Source organism: Phoxinus phoxinus (genome assembly GCF_949152265.1).
Source record: "Phoxinus phoxinus genome assembly, chromosome: 5".
Lineage (NCBI taxonomy): Eukaryota > Metazoa > Chordata > Actinopteri > Cypriniformes > Leuciscidae > Phoxinus > Phoxinus phoxinus.
In genome coordinates this window covers 32514313-32530354 of record NC_136880.1, presented here as the reverse complement: position 1 = coordinate 32530354, position 16042 = coordinate 32514313, and the positions used below count along the sequence as shown (strand labels likewise).

The 16042-nt window shown below is 42.6% G+C and overlaps 1 protein-coding gene across 1 annotated transcript; it reads left to right on the top strand.

Annotated features, from left to right (window-relative positions):
• Nucleotides 1–5745: 5745 nt before the first annotated feature.
• dapk3 (death-associated protein kinase 3) lies at nucleotides 5746–15383 on the top strand. Its single transcript, XM_079614142.1, has 9 exons — nucleotides 5746–6767; nucleotides 7513–7600; nucleotides 11497–11857; nucleotides 12019–12148; nucleotides 12244–12292; nucleotides 13025–13051; nucleotides 13172–13324; nucleotides 13631–13676; nucleotides 13762–15383. Exons 2-9 carry the CDS (start codon nucleotides 7539–7541, stop codon nucleotides 14293–14295), a joined length of 1362 nt encoding a protein of 453 aa, XP_079470268.1. The 5' UTR covers nucleotides 5746–6767; nucleotides 7513–7538; the 3' UTR covers nucleotides 14296–15383.
• The last annotated feature ends 659 nt before the right edge of the window (nucleotides 15384–16042 follow it).

The following is a 16042-nucleotide window of genomic DNA, read 5'->3' as shown; positions in this document are numbered from 1 at the left end:
ACATAGCATGCTCTCGTCATACCCCATATCAGGTAATTGTAAGCCCAACGCAGCCGCACCCGGCAGCCAACACGAGAAAGGTAGGGAGCCTCAGTTGGAAAATCCACATCTGGTGTCACCTGAGCCTCATATCTATCTCCCACATGTGGCTCCTCCCAGATCGCTACATGGAAATCCAGCTCTCGATCAGATGATGCCTTTACCTGTGCACCAGTCAATACATCAGCCTCCTTATGTACCCCAACCCTTCTACCAAGGAAACCCAGCCATGTTGGCCCAATATCCCTCCCCGGGTATCAGTATGCACCCCCCAATATAGAAGGACCAACATTTCCTGACTTCACCAAGGAGGATAGGGCTCAATATGTGGAACTACGCCTTTCTCTTAGCACACTCCTGCATCCTTCTCAGTCGGAGCATTACAAGTATGCCATCTTGCTGAAACATGTCAAGGTTCCACATGCACATCGCCTCGTGCTGGCTCATGCAGAGTCTAATATGCCCTACTCAGAAGCTCTGAAAGCACTGGATGAACGCTATGGACGTCCATATCAGTTTGTGCTGAAGGAGATAGAGGACATGGAACGCCTACCCCCCATCCGAGATGATAGGGCTCTCGACGAGTTCTCCATCAGAGTGCAGTCGCTTGTCGGGATGCTGAAAGCTCTCCGAGGTGAAGGCCATGAGGAACTCCACTGCGGCTCCAATGTGAAGCGCCTTCTAACCAGGCTCCCCAAGCACCAGCAAGAGCGATTTCGTCGTCAACAGTATAGGAAGGACCCTGATAAATTGAAGCTAACGCTCACTGATTTTTCAGAGTGGCTGAAGGGAGAAGTCAGATGCTTGGACATTGAGCCCTCACTTCATGCTCACAGTGAGAAGGACAAGAGAGAATTCAAGCAGCAGAAGTCCAAGGTCAAGATCACTACTGTTATGCATGGGACAGGCAGTTCCAGTAACCATCCAGTCAACACGCCCTCCCAAGCAGCTCATTCTGTCCGAACACAAGGGAAGGGTAAGATATACTGCCCTTACTGCGAGGCAGAACACTACCTCAGCCAATGTGAGAGTTTCGCTAAGCTGACCAAAGCAGAGATGGTGGATTGGATTAAAGTCAAGAGAAGGTGCTGGAGATGTGGACGACCTCACCTAGCCTCTGCCTGTGACCTCAAGAAGGCGTGTCGCTTTTGTAAGTCAAAACACCTTTCTGTTCTTCACGAGGTCAACCAGAGGAGTGAGAACGAGCCCACCATCACATCGACAGCAGAGACTCACTACCTGGATCAGCCAAATAGATATAGCCAGGTACTGTTAAAGATTGTCAGAGTCAATTTGCAATACCAGGATAAAGTGATCGACACGTATGCAGTGCTGGATGATGGCTCTGAGAGAACCATCTTGCTTTCATCTGCAGCACGCCGCCTGGGAGTACAGGGTCAAGCAGAAGACCTCACACTCCGTACTATCCGCCAAGACATCAAGATACTGTCAGGCTCACGTGTGTCCTTTACGATCACTCCAGCTTCCCAACCAACGAAGAGGTTCTCCATTCAAGGCGCATTCACAGGTGAACACCTAGGCCTCTCTCAGTACAGCTACCCAGTTACCCAGCTCCAAAAAAGATATCGGCATCTACGAAGTCTGGCAATTCCACCCATCGATGGAGCTCAGCCAACCCTCCTGATTGGATCGGATAATGCTGATCTGATCGTTCCGATTGAACCAGTGCATCTGGGTCCCCCTGGTGGTCCTGCAGCAGTCAAGACTAAGCTTGGTTGGACACTCCAGGGTCCAGCAAAATACCTGCAGCAACAGCTTCCAACCACACAGTGCTTGTTCACCACAGTTTCCTCCCCTTCTGTTGAGCTGTTCAGTCAAGTTGAACGGTTGTGGCAGTTAGATACACTGCCTTTCAAAAGTGAGAGGTTAGTGACCAGATCCAGACAGGACAAGTACTCAGTGGACTTATTAGAGGCCGAGACCACCCGTGTAGAAGTAAACGGAGTGCATCGGTACGCTACACCCCTTCTACGAGTCCCAAATATGCCCAAGCTGCAAGTTTCAAAGGAAGTAGTGATGAAGAACCTGCGAAACACAGAGAAGAGGTTGGTACAAGACCCACTGCGTGCATCTACCTACCAGGAGGAGATCAAGAAACTGGAGATTGCTGGGTACGCCACCAAGATTGACTCCTGCGAGGTGGACTCATCAGAGGAGTCGTGGTTTCTGCCCCACCACATGGTCAAACACAATGGCAAGGAACGGATTGTTTTCAACTGCAGCTTCCAGCTTGGCAGACAAAGTCTAAATAACTACCTCCTTCCTGGTCCAGCCTTAGGACCCTCACTCCTTGGAGTCCTCCTGCGCTTCAGAGAGCATCGAGTCGCAGTAAGTGGAGACATTAAAGGGATGTTTCACCAGGTCCGCCTGCTGGACAGAGACAAGCCCTTGCTGAGGTTCCTTTGGAGAGATCTAAAGACGGACGAACAACCATCAGTATACCAGTGGGAGGTCCTGCCGTTCGGGACGACGTGCAGTCCCTGCTGCGCGATCTTTGCTCTTCAGAAACACGTCAATGAGTCAAGTCAACCAGGGGAAAATGTCCGCCACAGTGTAGAACAGTGTTTTTATGTCGATAACTGCCTGCAGAGTCTACCCACCATAGTAGAAGCCAGAAACCTTGTGACGAAGCTTAGAACTCTCCTAGCTGCAGGTGGCTTCGAAATTCGCCAGTGGGCCAGTAACCAGCCAGAGGTGATTCGCAACCTGCCCAAGGAGGCCAAGTCTGACAGCAGCGAAAGATGGGTTTCTCAGACGCATGGTGAAGCTCAAGAGATGACGCTAGGCCTTAGTTGGCACTTCATAGAAGACACACTTCATTACAGGCATCGCCAGGTTGCCCCAAGCCAGACGACCATGCGAAATATCTATAAGATACTAGCAAGCCAGTATGATCCCCTAGGTCATATCCTGCCCTTCACAACAAGGGCCAAAGTTTTGGTCCAGAGACTGTGGGCCAAAGACCGCGACTGGGACGACCCAAACTTACCGGTCGACCTCCTGGAAGCCTGGACTACATGGGAAGAAGAGCTCCCTCAGCTCCCAACAGTCAGTCTCTCCCGGAGTTACTTTCCACTGGACGTGGATGTAAGTGCCATCACCCTCGAGCTTCACGTCTTTTGTGATGCATCAGAGTCCGCCTATGGGTCAGTTGCTTACCTACGTGGTGAGGATCCTCATGGCCAAGTCCATGTAGCCTTTGTGCTGGCACGCTCAAGAGTGACACCGAAGAAACAACAGTCAATGCCACGCCTTGAGCTCTGTGCCGCCCTTACTGGAGCTCAGCTTGCCCAGATGATCCAGAGAGAGCTCACCCTTCAGTTGACGGACACAGTGCTATGGTCTGACTCCACTACAGTACTTACCTGGATACAGTCAGAGTCCTGCAGATACAAGGTGTTTGTAGGGACTCGTGTCTCTGAGATTCAGGAGCTGACGGATCACCGGTCATGGAGGTATGTGGACACACAGAATAACCCCGCAGATGCTATCACCAGAGGGATGACACTATCCAACCTAGCCAAGCCAAACCAATTCAGCCAAGGTCCTGCCTTCCTTCGGCTACCGCGTGAGAGTTGGCCAGCCACAACTTCTTTCGTGGAGGTCCCAGATGAGACAGAGATGAAGAGGTCTGCGTTCTGTGGCATTATGTCAGCCATTACTGCTCCAGAGATCCCAGCCGCTGAAGACCATTCAACCTTTGAAGATCTCCTTGAGGCAACGAGTAGGTCACTGCATGGGGCGGCCTCTCAGTCAAGCGCCCTCAGTGCAGATGACTACGCAGAAGCAGAACTCCGAATCCTTCAGAGAGCGCAATATGATAGCTTTCCAGACGAAGTCAAGTGCGTGAGAACAGGGAAAGCACTTCCATCCAGCAGTCGGCTCTTGTCACTTGCTCCAGAGTATGACGTCTCTAGGGGCCTTATCCGAGTAGGCGGTAGGTTGCGCCGTTCTACTAGTCTGGAAGAAGATGTCGTACACCCAATTGTGCTAGAACCTAAGCACCCTATTACCAAACTCATCATACGACAGTATGACAACAAGTTACTCCATTCTGGATCGGAGAGGGTCTTTGCAGAACTCCGACGCAAGTTTTGGATCCTCCAAGGCCGCGAAGCTGTGCGTCGTCATCAGAGATCCTGCCCGGAGTGCCAGAAATGGAGAGCAAAGCCTGCTATTCCTAAAATGGCAGATCTGCCCCCTTGTCATCTCCGCCTCCTGAAGCCTCCATTTTATTCAACAGGAGTAGATTGCTTTGGCCCATTCCAGGTCAAGCGAGGTCGGAGTACGGAAAAGAGATGGGGAATAGTTTTTAAGTGTATGACCACCAGGTGCATTCACCTAGATGTGCTGCCCAACATGGATACCGACTCATTCCTTATGTCACTCAGAAGGTTCGTGGCTAGACGGGGAACTCCCTTCGAGCTTCTCTCTGACTGTGGGACCAACTTCCGCGGAGGAGAACACGAGCTCAAAGCAAGTTTCGAGGCCATGTGCAAAGAGCTGCAGACCAAGTTGGCTAAGCACCAGATCCGTTTCCAGTTCAACCCACCAAATGCACCTCACTTTGGTGGAGCCTGGGAGCGGGAAGTCAGATCCATTAAGGGTGCACTCTATGTTACTCTGGGAGCTCAGACAGTGACCGAAGAAGTCTTGCAGACAGTTCTGATTGAGGTAGAGGGAATCCTCAACTCCAAGCCACTGGGCTATGTGTCGACAGATGTAGCCGATGTGGATCCCGTAACCCCCAACTACCTCCTCATGGGGCGGCCTGACTCTTCGCTTCCTCAAGTGGTGTACCCTGAGTCTGAGATTCTCAGTCGGAGAAGATGGCGGCACAGTCAGGTGTTAGCTGACCAGTTTTGGACCCATTTCATTCGGAACTATTTACCTTTCTTGCAGTCAAGGCAGAAATGGCTAAAGGACACAGAGAACCTCACTGTCGGTACAGTGGTGATGGTAATTGACCAAAGGTTACCTCGCGCATTGTGGCCCGTGGGACGAGTCACAAAGACCATTAGGAGTGTCGATGGTAAAGTGAGGACTGCTGAGGTGCAGGTGGACAAGAGGACCTACACCAGACCAGTGGCCAAGCTCATTGAGCTGCCGGCCATCCCGGATAATGCCTCGACAACAGCTCCTGTGGATAGTTGAGCCTTTCCAGGAGATAATTCACACCGTGAATTATGGGGCGGCTGTGCAAAAGGCTCAAGTGATGTGAGTCTGGACAGAGTATGTACTGCGAGTGTTCGCTCGGACCACGCCCCCTTTCAGACATGTTGCGACATGCCCTAGCTTGCAGAGAACGGCTGTCAGTTTAGTTTCAGTTTCATCAGTTTATTAGTTAAGCTTCAGATTGTGTTCGTGTGCGTCAGTGATCACAAGTAAGTTACAATTATATCATATAGATAAGTTAATATTAGCGATATTATTATGGTTGAGTTTACAGTCAGTGATAGCCTTTATCTCTGTTGTATGTGTAGCTTGTATGGCATTCTTATTGTGGTTCGCTTTTCATGACATGTTTAGCACTGTTTATTTAAGTAACTAAGGAGAGTTATTAGCCTCAATTGTGTTTATGTTAGTTAACATCTATGTTTATTTCCTTTCTTTTAGAACCACACTTACACTGTAAAGTTCATAATAAATAGTGCCTGTGCATCTGTATTTCAAAGCATATATAAAAACCTTCAACGAATATTCCTGCCTTCCGTGTCCTGACTAGACACCCCATATTGGTGACTAATTTTCATAACCAGTAGAGCCCCATTACACATCGTCATTATTTTTTGTTCATTCTTCTTGAAGTTAACTTTTTCTTGCCTATATGATTCATATCATATAATATGAATATATTCACTGTTTGGACTGCCGCCTTGAACTTGAGCACGGCCTTTGTTTTTGTTCCTTGATTTTGTTGTTTTCTTTTATTTTAATGATCTACGTTTACGTTATTAGCCTAACATATTTTATCATAGTATTATATTTGAAAGTTTATTACAATGTTTGAATGAATGAATGGATGGATGGATGGATGGATGGATGGATGGATGGAAGAAAAAACATTTTTACAAAGAAAAAAGTAGATTAATGCTGGTCTCCCACTACACACAAATCCTGCTGCATAACATTTAAAGTCAAGGGAATTTCCAGATAAATTATTATGGTCAATAGATTGACTTAGCCTAGACTTATTACTGATTTAATGTGTAAAACTTGCCAGACTTTGCACAACACATTTTATCTGAGGAGAGCAAAAAGTCTTCCGTGCTTTTTCATCATATGTTTTTCATCATAATGTTTAATTACACAGTATTATAAACGTCTAGAATGCTTCAGAGGATTATGTCTGGAACAATTACAGACTTGCATAAATGCATATCACATAGGCCTATGCGTGTACAAAACAAGCAAGAACGCTTTGGATATTTCTCTTGTGTGACTGATATATATATTAATTTACACCTTTTTATGTGTGTTATGAGTCTGTTGTGGTAACACTGACGAATGAGCAGTGCAAAACAAGCCCAAACAAGTATTTTTTTTAACTTATATCAGTGTGCTAACACCTGGCAGACTCTTAATAACAGGTACAAGTTGACATCATCCTGCAGTGGAGTCTCGATGATGTCACTGATCAAGCCACGCCTCTCCAGAGCGCAGCAACCGGAAAATACCCATTGGCTGAGGAATGCGACGACGTTAAGGTATGTAACAAACAAACTCTCAGCGTTTACTTATTCTATAATAGTGTTCTAGGTACTATTATTCATATTATAGAGAAAACCGTATTCATTTATTCAGTAATGTTTTTCGTGTGTCAACGTACACGTAGCTTGCCGGTGTTTGCTGGTCGTTTCTTTTACAAGTTAGCCAGATGGCTACTGGAATAAGTCAGTGCTTTATTAGATACTACTATTAGATACTTACTTCGTATTTGTTTTATGTCCTCATTAACCACATTAAAATTATGTTATGGCTGTGAAACTATCCTCTGAGATGGAAAAAAAGGTGGTTGTAGTTGTCTTTACCAATTAAGGCATTAAGCCTTGAAACATGTCTTATAGCATAGATGAGATAGATTTAACGGAGATGTCATTTTAGTGCGAGTTTGTTCTGCACTACAGTGCTGAGATATTTGCTGTTAAAGGGTCATGATAAAGAAAGAAAGGAAGATAAAAAAACTGGCAACCCTAGTGTATGACTGTAGGTAATGACGTATGTAGGAATAGAATGTCCACACTCTGCACATGGAACTTCTCATTCTCATGTCAGTTTAAAATCCAACATCCTGTGAGGTCAAGAGTACATCCCGAAGCATGTGCACTCTTCAGAACAGTTACAAACCATTTATAGTCATTGTCAATAAAGTGGTCTAGTGTTCTGATGAAGTCAAATCCATGCAACTAAACTAGTCCTAACACTATTTCTGGTCATTGTGGTCTCTAACAGATTGATTAATTTGAAGTCAGCAAATCATGGCTGGCTTCAGGCAGGAGGATGTGGAGCTGTGCTATGAAATGGGAGAGGAGTTAGGAAGGTAAGATATGCCATTTCTCTTCTTAAAACTCTGTAAAACTAGTTTAACTTGACTTAAAATGGTCTCACGCATAGTGGATAAAACAAAAATCGAGGTTAAAAGTAGTCTAAGATCTTAATGTTTGATTAAGCACTATAATTATGAAAGCTTTTTGATGAGATAAAAGGTAAAATGAATACATCGTAATGTTTGGGATTGAGTTGCAAAGGCAATGTAGTGTTTGTGCTTCATCAGTGCAGTATAAAAACACACGTCATGAGAGTCCTGCAATTTAAAAATCCCCAGCACAGTGACTTAATCATCTGCAAACACTGAATCAAGTCCTGCCTTTCTTCCTATATATGGATGTGAAGGTTTCTGTTCTGTGCTGCTGCAGCATGACATCACTGCTTTACAATGCATATACTCGCTCACTGAGCCTGAGCACAGCTGTAGTGCAAATGAGACTGGGCCAGAGAAGAGCTGTCAGAGGAGTACTTTAACCACACAACATTTTTTTTTTACTTTTATTGTTCTCATTGGTTGCATTATACAGCATTTGTACCATTAACTAAATTAGTTACCAATTTGTGGAATGTACAGTTGTAATAATACATTATTCAACCCTCATTGCAAATCAGGTTTATTGGCAAAATGTACAGTCTTTTAGCTGTTTGCCATTAACAAATCAAGCAAAAGTAATTGAAACGGCCCAACATAACAAATATTTCAAGTGGTTTCCCCAATTTCAACTGAAAATGCAACTTTTAATGACTTCTGTAGAAGTAGACTTCTTTAGTAGAACACCCTTTTTCTGTTATGACCTGCTGCAAACGAGATGTATAACCAGACACCAGCTTATGGCAACGTTTCTGATGAATCTTAGCCATGAGTAATGGCCTCCATTTCAGTAATATTCTTGGGTTTGCAAGCTGCAACCACCACCTTCAAATCCCACCAGAGATTTTCAATGGGGTTCAAGTCAGATGACTGATGGCCACTGTAGAATCTTCCAGGACTTCTTCTGCAACCAAGCCTTGGTGGAATTTGAGGTATGCTTGGGATCATTGTCCTGTTGGAAGTTTCAATGACGCCCAAGCTTCAGCTTCCTCACTGACAGCATGACGTTTTCTCCTAGGATTTCCTGATACTTCAATGAATCCATCTTGCCTTCCACACGCTGCAGGTTTCCAGTGCCAGAGGACGCAAAGCAGCCCCAGAGCACCACAGAGCCCCACCATGCTTAACTATAGGCAGTAGGGGTGTAAATATCAATCGATTCGTATCGATACATCGATTATACAGCCGGCGATTCGATGCATCGTTGCGTCCGCAAGAATATCGATTAATGTGCTTATTTTGCCGCCTGTCATTTTTCAGCATCCACTCCGACATATGCGTGCAACCTACTCCTAAGCTGCGGGTGGCGATATCCTCATTATTGTCTTCTACGTCACACTGCTTCACGCGCCGCGCGCATTACGTTTATGTTCACAGTTCACACACTGTTGAGTCTGACTTTCAAGAGCGATGGAACCGTCAGAGCGAGCTGGCAATGAAAGTGAAACGTTACACACTCCAGTCGGCGTCAAGTCATGGGTGTGGAAGTATTTTGGCTTCAGGAAAATAGATGGAGCACTGGTAAGAGATGTTGCCGTTTGTAAAGAGAAAGACTGTCAGTGTGAGATAAGATACTGCAGCAACACGTCGAATCTCTCCGCACATCTGAAAAGGCGCCATGGTATTGATGTCGAGTGTAAAGCTTCTTATTACAAATTATCTGATTGCACTTTATTGTAACTGTAGTAGATGCAGTAACTGTTCTATTTTATGTTCATTTGCAGTGCATTGAGCACAAATGTTATAGTGTAACATACACATTATTATGTGAATAGATAGAATACTGTTAACTGTATTCTCAATAAAAGGCTAATTAAATGATTTATTTTTGTTGATTTATTTTGAAACTTAATAGATATCATCATGTAAAAATATCGAGCATTGAATCGAATCGAATCGTATCGCGGGGAATTCTGAAGTATCGAAAATAATCGAATCGTTGGCTTAAGAAATCGGTATCGTATCGAATCGTCATGAAGGCCCCGATTTACACCCCTAATAGGCAGTGTTTTTTTTTAGCATATGCTTCATTACTCTTTCTTCAGACATAACGCTGATTAATAGGGCCGAAAAGTTCCAGTTTTGTTTCATCGTCCCACAGAACAGAATCCCAAAACATCTGTGGCAACGTTTATATGATTTTGAGCAAATTGGAGCTGACTTTTCTTGTGCTTTTGGGTCAGTAGTGGTGTACGTCTCAGAGTTCTGGGTTGCGTTCAGTACGCACTGTACAAGCTGAAACCTCAGTGCCTGTTGCCACCAAGTCTTGGTGCAGGTCTTTTGCAGTCCCTCGAGGTTTTATCTGAACCTGCCTTCTCAGAAATCTGGTTGCAGCCGTTGATAGCTTCCTTTTTCTGCCCCGTCCAGGTAGTGCAAACTATGCTTCCAATGGTGTCTCTGGGAACATTTAGTGCCTTCGCTATCTTTTTGTATCTTGTTCCTTGTTTGTGAAGGGCGATGATATCTTCTCTTAACTTTTTGGACCATTCTTTTGACTTATTTTCTATATTTCTAACATGCAGTCAAATGTGACACTCAACAAACCGAGCCAGTTCAGATATTTCATGTGTTCTAGCTCAAGCACACTTGGTGCAACTAATGAACCCCTTGATTAGTTGCATCAGGTGTGCCTAAAGGGTAACTCAACTCCTGGGCTGCGTTCCAGTCCAAAATCGTCATGCCCTTCACTTGCTAACTTGCTGTACGTCATTGCTTACGTTGCACGAGTGCCAACTACAGACGGAAACCGCAATGGGCTGAATTGGAACGTCCTAAGCCCTTGATCACTTGGAATAAGCTATGGAGTTTTTATAAGTGTGCTTGGGTTGTTCTAAATTTAAAAAATTATAATTTAAATATCATCAAGTTGTTTGTTGTAGTGGTGATTAGACGAGATCTGTGGTGACGTCACAACCGTACTGCATTGTGGGACATATAAGTGCCAGTGTACATATGAAGTAGACTCGCGCCCTCAGTCAAAATCAAGGGAACGAAGGTCTGTGGATATAAACTTCCCTCGTCCACTTCACGAAGTGGAATGCACTTCAAAATGGCAGCAGGGATTCCCCCGAGGGGAAGTGCTTAGGGAAGTTTGCAAGTGCGTGTCTAAAAGTGGACTGGAACGCAGCACAGGTCAGAGCCTGACTCCACCCACTGGCAATATTTGAAAAATGCTGGAAAAGTGGGCAGAGCCCGGCGGAGGGGGGTCGTGCACCTGAGACTCGTCTCTGTAGGCAAGGGCGTGGTGAGCTGGTACCTGCTTACGTCAGGCAGTACCACAACATCCAATAGAAAAATTCAACTGCAGTAGCCACCGTTCAACCTGAAGAGGGCAGCACTCAGATGTTTTTACACCATATATTGTAGAATTAAAACACTTTATACCCAAATGTCAACAAATTAACTTGATTCAATGAACAGCATTAATAAAGCCCCAGTCTTACAGATCATTAACTAAAAAAAGTTTAGTTTTAGGTTTAGTTGCCCTAGATGCATTTGCATTTTCAGTTGAATTTGGGGAAACCACTTGAAACATTTGTATTGAGCTATTTATTCATCGCGAACAGCTGAAAGTCTGTAAATTGTCAATAAACCTGATTTGCAATGGGAGTTTAATCGAATAATTCCGATTACAACTGTATGAACTTTTGTTCAGTGTAGTGTGTTTTTTGAACACATTTCATATACATATCTACATGCAAAATATGTAAAATTTTAATTATAAAAACATCATCATGATCTCGGTTTCCTCTTTTCAGTATTTTTTTCTCTGTGTGTCGTTCTAACATGTTTCATAGTGGACAATTTGCCATTGTGCGTAAATGTAAAGAAAAGAGCTCCGGAACAGAATATGCCGCCAAGTTTATCAAGAAGAGACGGCTGTCATCCAGTCGACGGGGCGTGAGCCGAGAGGAGATCGAGCGGGAGGTGAACATCCTCCGAGAGATTCAGCACAGCAACATTATTACCCTCCATGACATCTTTGAGAACAAGACCGACGTGATCCTGATCCTGGAGCTGGTGTCTGGAGGGGAGCTGTTTGACTTCCTGGCTGAGAAGGAGTCGCTGACTGAGGAGGAGGCGACGCAGTTCCTCAAGCAGATCCTGGATGGAGTCTACTACCTACACTCTAAACGCATAGCACACTTTGACTTGAAGGTAAGCACTAGTATGTTTTGTTTTAAGATTTGCTATTGATTGATGTAGATGCCGGATCAATCAATGTTTTTTCAAAATTTAAATTTTCAAAAAAGGGTGAAATATGTCTCATTAACATGGAAACATGTACTACAAAAGTCTTGAATGCACTTTGTTTTCAGCCTGAAAACATAATGCTGCTGGATAAAAATGTACCGAACCCCAGAATCAAATTGATAGATTTTGGAATTGCACATCAGATTAAGGATGGAAACGAATTTAAAAACATCTTCGGAACTCCTGAGTTTGTTGGTGAGAAGTTTATTATAACATTGAATTATATCTTTACTTATTATGAGTCTATTAGGAATCCTAATTTCATTTGCCATATCTTTTGTCATTTGTAGCACCAGAAATTGTGAATTATGAGCCCCTTGGCCTGGAGGCAGACATGTGGTGAGTCATAAACATAAATAGCCATGTTATTGCATAAAGAAACGCTGAATGGAAATGCCAAGATGCACATAAGTTCTAAAAAATGTTTTGTAAAAAACAAATGTAATAAAACGTATGTCCTCAATTGAGTCAGGAATAGTTTTTTTGATAAGGTGGCATGCGCATAAACCACGATAGAAACACATTTACTGTATAAATGCACAGCAAAAAAACTAACATGGCTTTGCCAACTAACATGACAACTAAGGATGTGATTGGATAGTTGGACTAACCAGCGGATCAGTTTCATTGCACAGGATCTCAATGTTGTTTTAGTTATTCTGAAATTAAATTTAAAAAAGTCTTCAAAATTATTTGTTTTTTTTACCTCCCAGAAGTGCATCCGAACGAAAGATAACATGACAGCATTTATTGCGTTTCGTCTGTGTGTTCTGAGGCGCAAGACATTTATGATGTAGGATAAAAGAGACACAGTCGCTTCCCTGATTGCAGCAACTTCCATTTTATCACATATATTTGCAGCAAGAATTTACCAGGAAGTGACAATTTTGTTCTCTTGGGGTTTTATTTGCAAATATTTTATAGATATTCCAATTTTGTTAAATTTGCAACTTTGAATGGAAACTTGGCTAATAATGGATATCAAATATTGTTTAGGTTGTGAATGCATAATATTCACGTGCAAATCTTTGCTGGGATTAATTGTTTTTCTTGTGATTTTCTTTGTTGCAGGAGCATTGGAGTTATCACATATATACTGTAAGTAATTAGAAATGGCTTGTTTGGCTGCATTGATTTCATGCTTTTTCTACATCGAGGTGATATGGAAACTGTTGTACTTTGCTTAACAAATATTAATGCGTTATTAATGCTCTTTAGCTTGAGTGGCGCTTCTCCGTTTCTTGGCGAGACCAAACAAGAAACACTTACCAACATTTCTGCTGTCAACTATGACTTTGATGAAGAGTACTTCAGCAACACAAGTGAGCTCGCCAAGGACTTCATTCGCCGACTGCTGGTCAAGGATCCTAAGTTAGTATTATCCAGTGTTATTATTATTTCCAGTAGAAATTATATAATAAAATAAAATATAAGATAAAAAAAACCCCTCAAATAATTAAAAGTTTATTTACTAAAGTTACTAAAACTAAATAAATTAAGATAAATGGAAATATTAATAAAATGACAAAAGCACAATCACATAAGAAAATGAAAATGCTCATTCAAAATGTTAGTAAATTCTATGAATAATACTAAAATAACACTGGCATAATTTTCATTCTTTAATATGTCAACTGTTTATTAATAATTAATTCAATATTTGCTGTTAACATTCAGGAAGCGAATGACAATCGAGGACAGTCTCCAGCACCCCTGGATCAAGGTTCGAATGTTTCTCTATCCCTCACTTTTGAGTTGTCACCATTTGTTCTTTGCTTGACTTGCTCTCATCCCATCATCCCCTACAGGTGATTAAGAGGCGTAACGTTCGACCTGAAGAGAGCGAGCGCAAGCCGGAGCGCAGGCGTTTGAAGACCACCCGTCTGAAGGAGTACACCATCAAATCCCACTCCAGCATGCCTCCTAACAACACCTACATCAATTTCGAGCGCTTCTCTCTGGTCATGGAGGAGATAGCCGCGGCTGAGGATAGCCTACGAGAGCTGGAGAAGAACCAGCGCTCCTGCGGGGAGGATGTGGCCGCTCTGCTCTCCATCTATGAGGAGAAGGAAAGCTGGTACAAGGAGGAGAACGAAAGCATCGCTGCAGATCTCAATCAGATCAAACAGGAGCTGCAGAAAGCACAAGCCCTGCGCAGACAGAGCCAGGAGGAGACCCGAGCCGCCATGCTGTCGGCCAATGCCCTCAAGCGCAAGTTTGGTCGGTTGGAGAACCGCTATGAAGTGCTAGCTGAGCAGATGGTCTCTGAGGTGCGCTGGGTGGAGGAGCTGGTGCGCTCAATTTCAGCTGAAAATGACACGCACAGCAACAGCATGGCTTGAGCTGCTCTGTTTGCTTTCAGAACGCAACAACTATCTAATGTCTTTGCTTGGGCAGATATAGAGCATTAAACTTAGCAATAAGCTTCATGTAAGGTTCATGTTACTCCTAGAACAAAAGAGCAAGCAGTGCAAAATTGTATTTTACATAAAGGCTGAGTGAGGGTGTGCATGCTTTGAGAATGGCCTGTGCGTCGCAGTATTCTTTTGTGATGCCGGTCTGTTGCAGCTAAAGCAAACATTTAGCATTTTCACTCGCCACCTCACAAATATACATGCTGGATCGGTCGATAAAAAGTTTACGACTTGAGTATCAGTTACAGCACTCAAAGCAAAGCATATTAATGTACATTGGGAGTAATGCACTACACAGTCCTCTATGAGGAATTGAATAATCTCAAGATTGCTTTTGCAGTTGCTTTTGTTGTGCTGCATGTCTGCTTTTCCTATGCAAATCAAATTCTAATTTTATGATATGAGACAAATGGAATGACTTCTAAACATATAAGTCCTAAATACTATCTTTAATGAGCTGTACATATATGAACTTGGTAAGCTGCTTATCTATAAATATGATTTAATAGGGATAGTTCACTCAAAAAGGAAAAATAATTTATTCTCCAAACCTGTATTTCTTTTTCAATTTTTTTTTTAAAAAGTTCATTTTTTTGTCTGTACAATGAAAGTCAAAATTGTTTTGGACCACATTAACTTTCATAGTACGTGCTGAAACGTTTTTAAAAACGAACTCTTCCACACAGGAAAAAAAAGTCATACGCTAGGTGAGGATGAGTAAATTATGACAGAATTTTTATTTTTGGGTGAACTATCCCGTTAACAATTTTCTTTTGCATAAAACACTTCAAACATTCAATTTTTTTATATGACATTCCATATGCAAATGAGTATTATTTCTTACAGGAACATCTCTTACAGGAAATGGTTGTGGCCATGTGTAGTTAAGTCATAGCAATAATCGTATCTGTTTGATTACAGTACTGTGCCCATTTTTATGTTGTTTTATTTACGAAAAATGTATATATATATATATCAGAAAAGTCCATTCAAATAAAAGAATTGAAGAAGAATACAGTTACAGTGTCTTTGTTAGGTGTGTGTGTGTGTGTGTGTGTGTGTGGGCTGAGGAGTGCACTGGGAAGTCAAGTGTAGTGTTTTATAAATCTGAGCATTTGTCAGATACGCTTTATCTTAATTTTCAACATGTCTTGAGATGTTGAAAGTCCTCGAGTTTTAACTAAACAGGATCTTTCCATCTCCATTGTAAGATAATTATGTTTTGTTAAACATCCACATAAACATTTGGATTTTTTGGGGTCTTGTAGATGCCACTGTTTACTTAGAAATTTCAAACCACAGGGCATCTATGAATATTCTGAGAACCCTTAGCTTCCCATGATATGTTGACATAAATCAACAGCATGTCTTTCTTTGGCTCTAGCATCCACATGCGCTTTTTATGTTTTTCTTAAGTTCATTTAAAGGGTATATATCAACCAAAAATGAAAATATAATGTTGTTTTTTTTGCTCACTGTCATTTCATTTCAAACATGAATGTCTTTCTTTTGCTGTAAATGAGTGCAAATTTGGACTTTGAAGGCTTTGAAACACAACTTGATGAATGTTATTTATTTAAAGAATATTAAAGAATGTTTTGACATTCAAAGAAAGTCAGTGGGGTCAAAAAAAAAACCTTTTCAAAACAAATTATTTTTTAGTTTGACAGAAGAA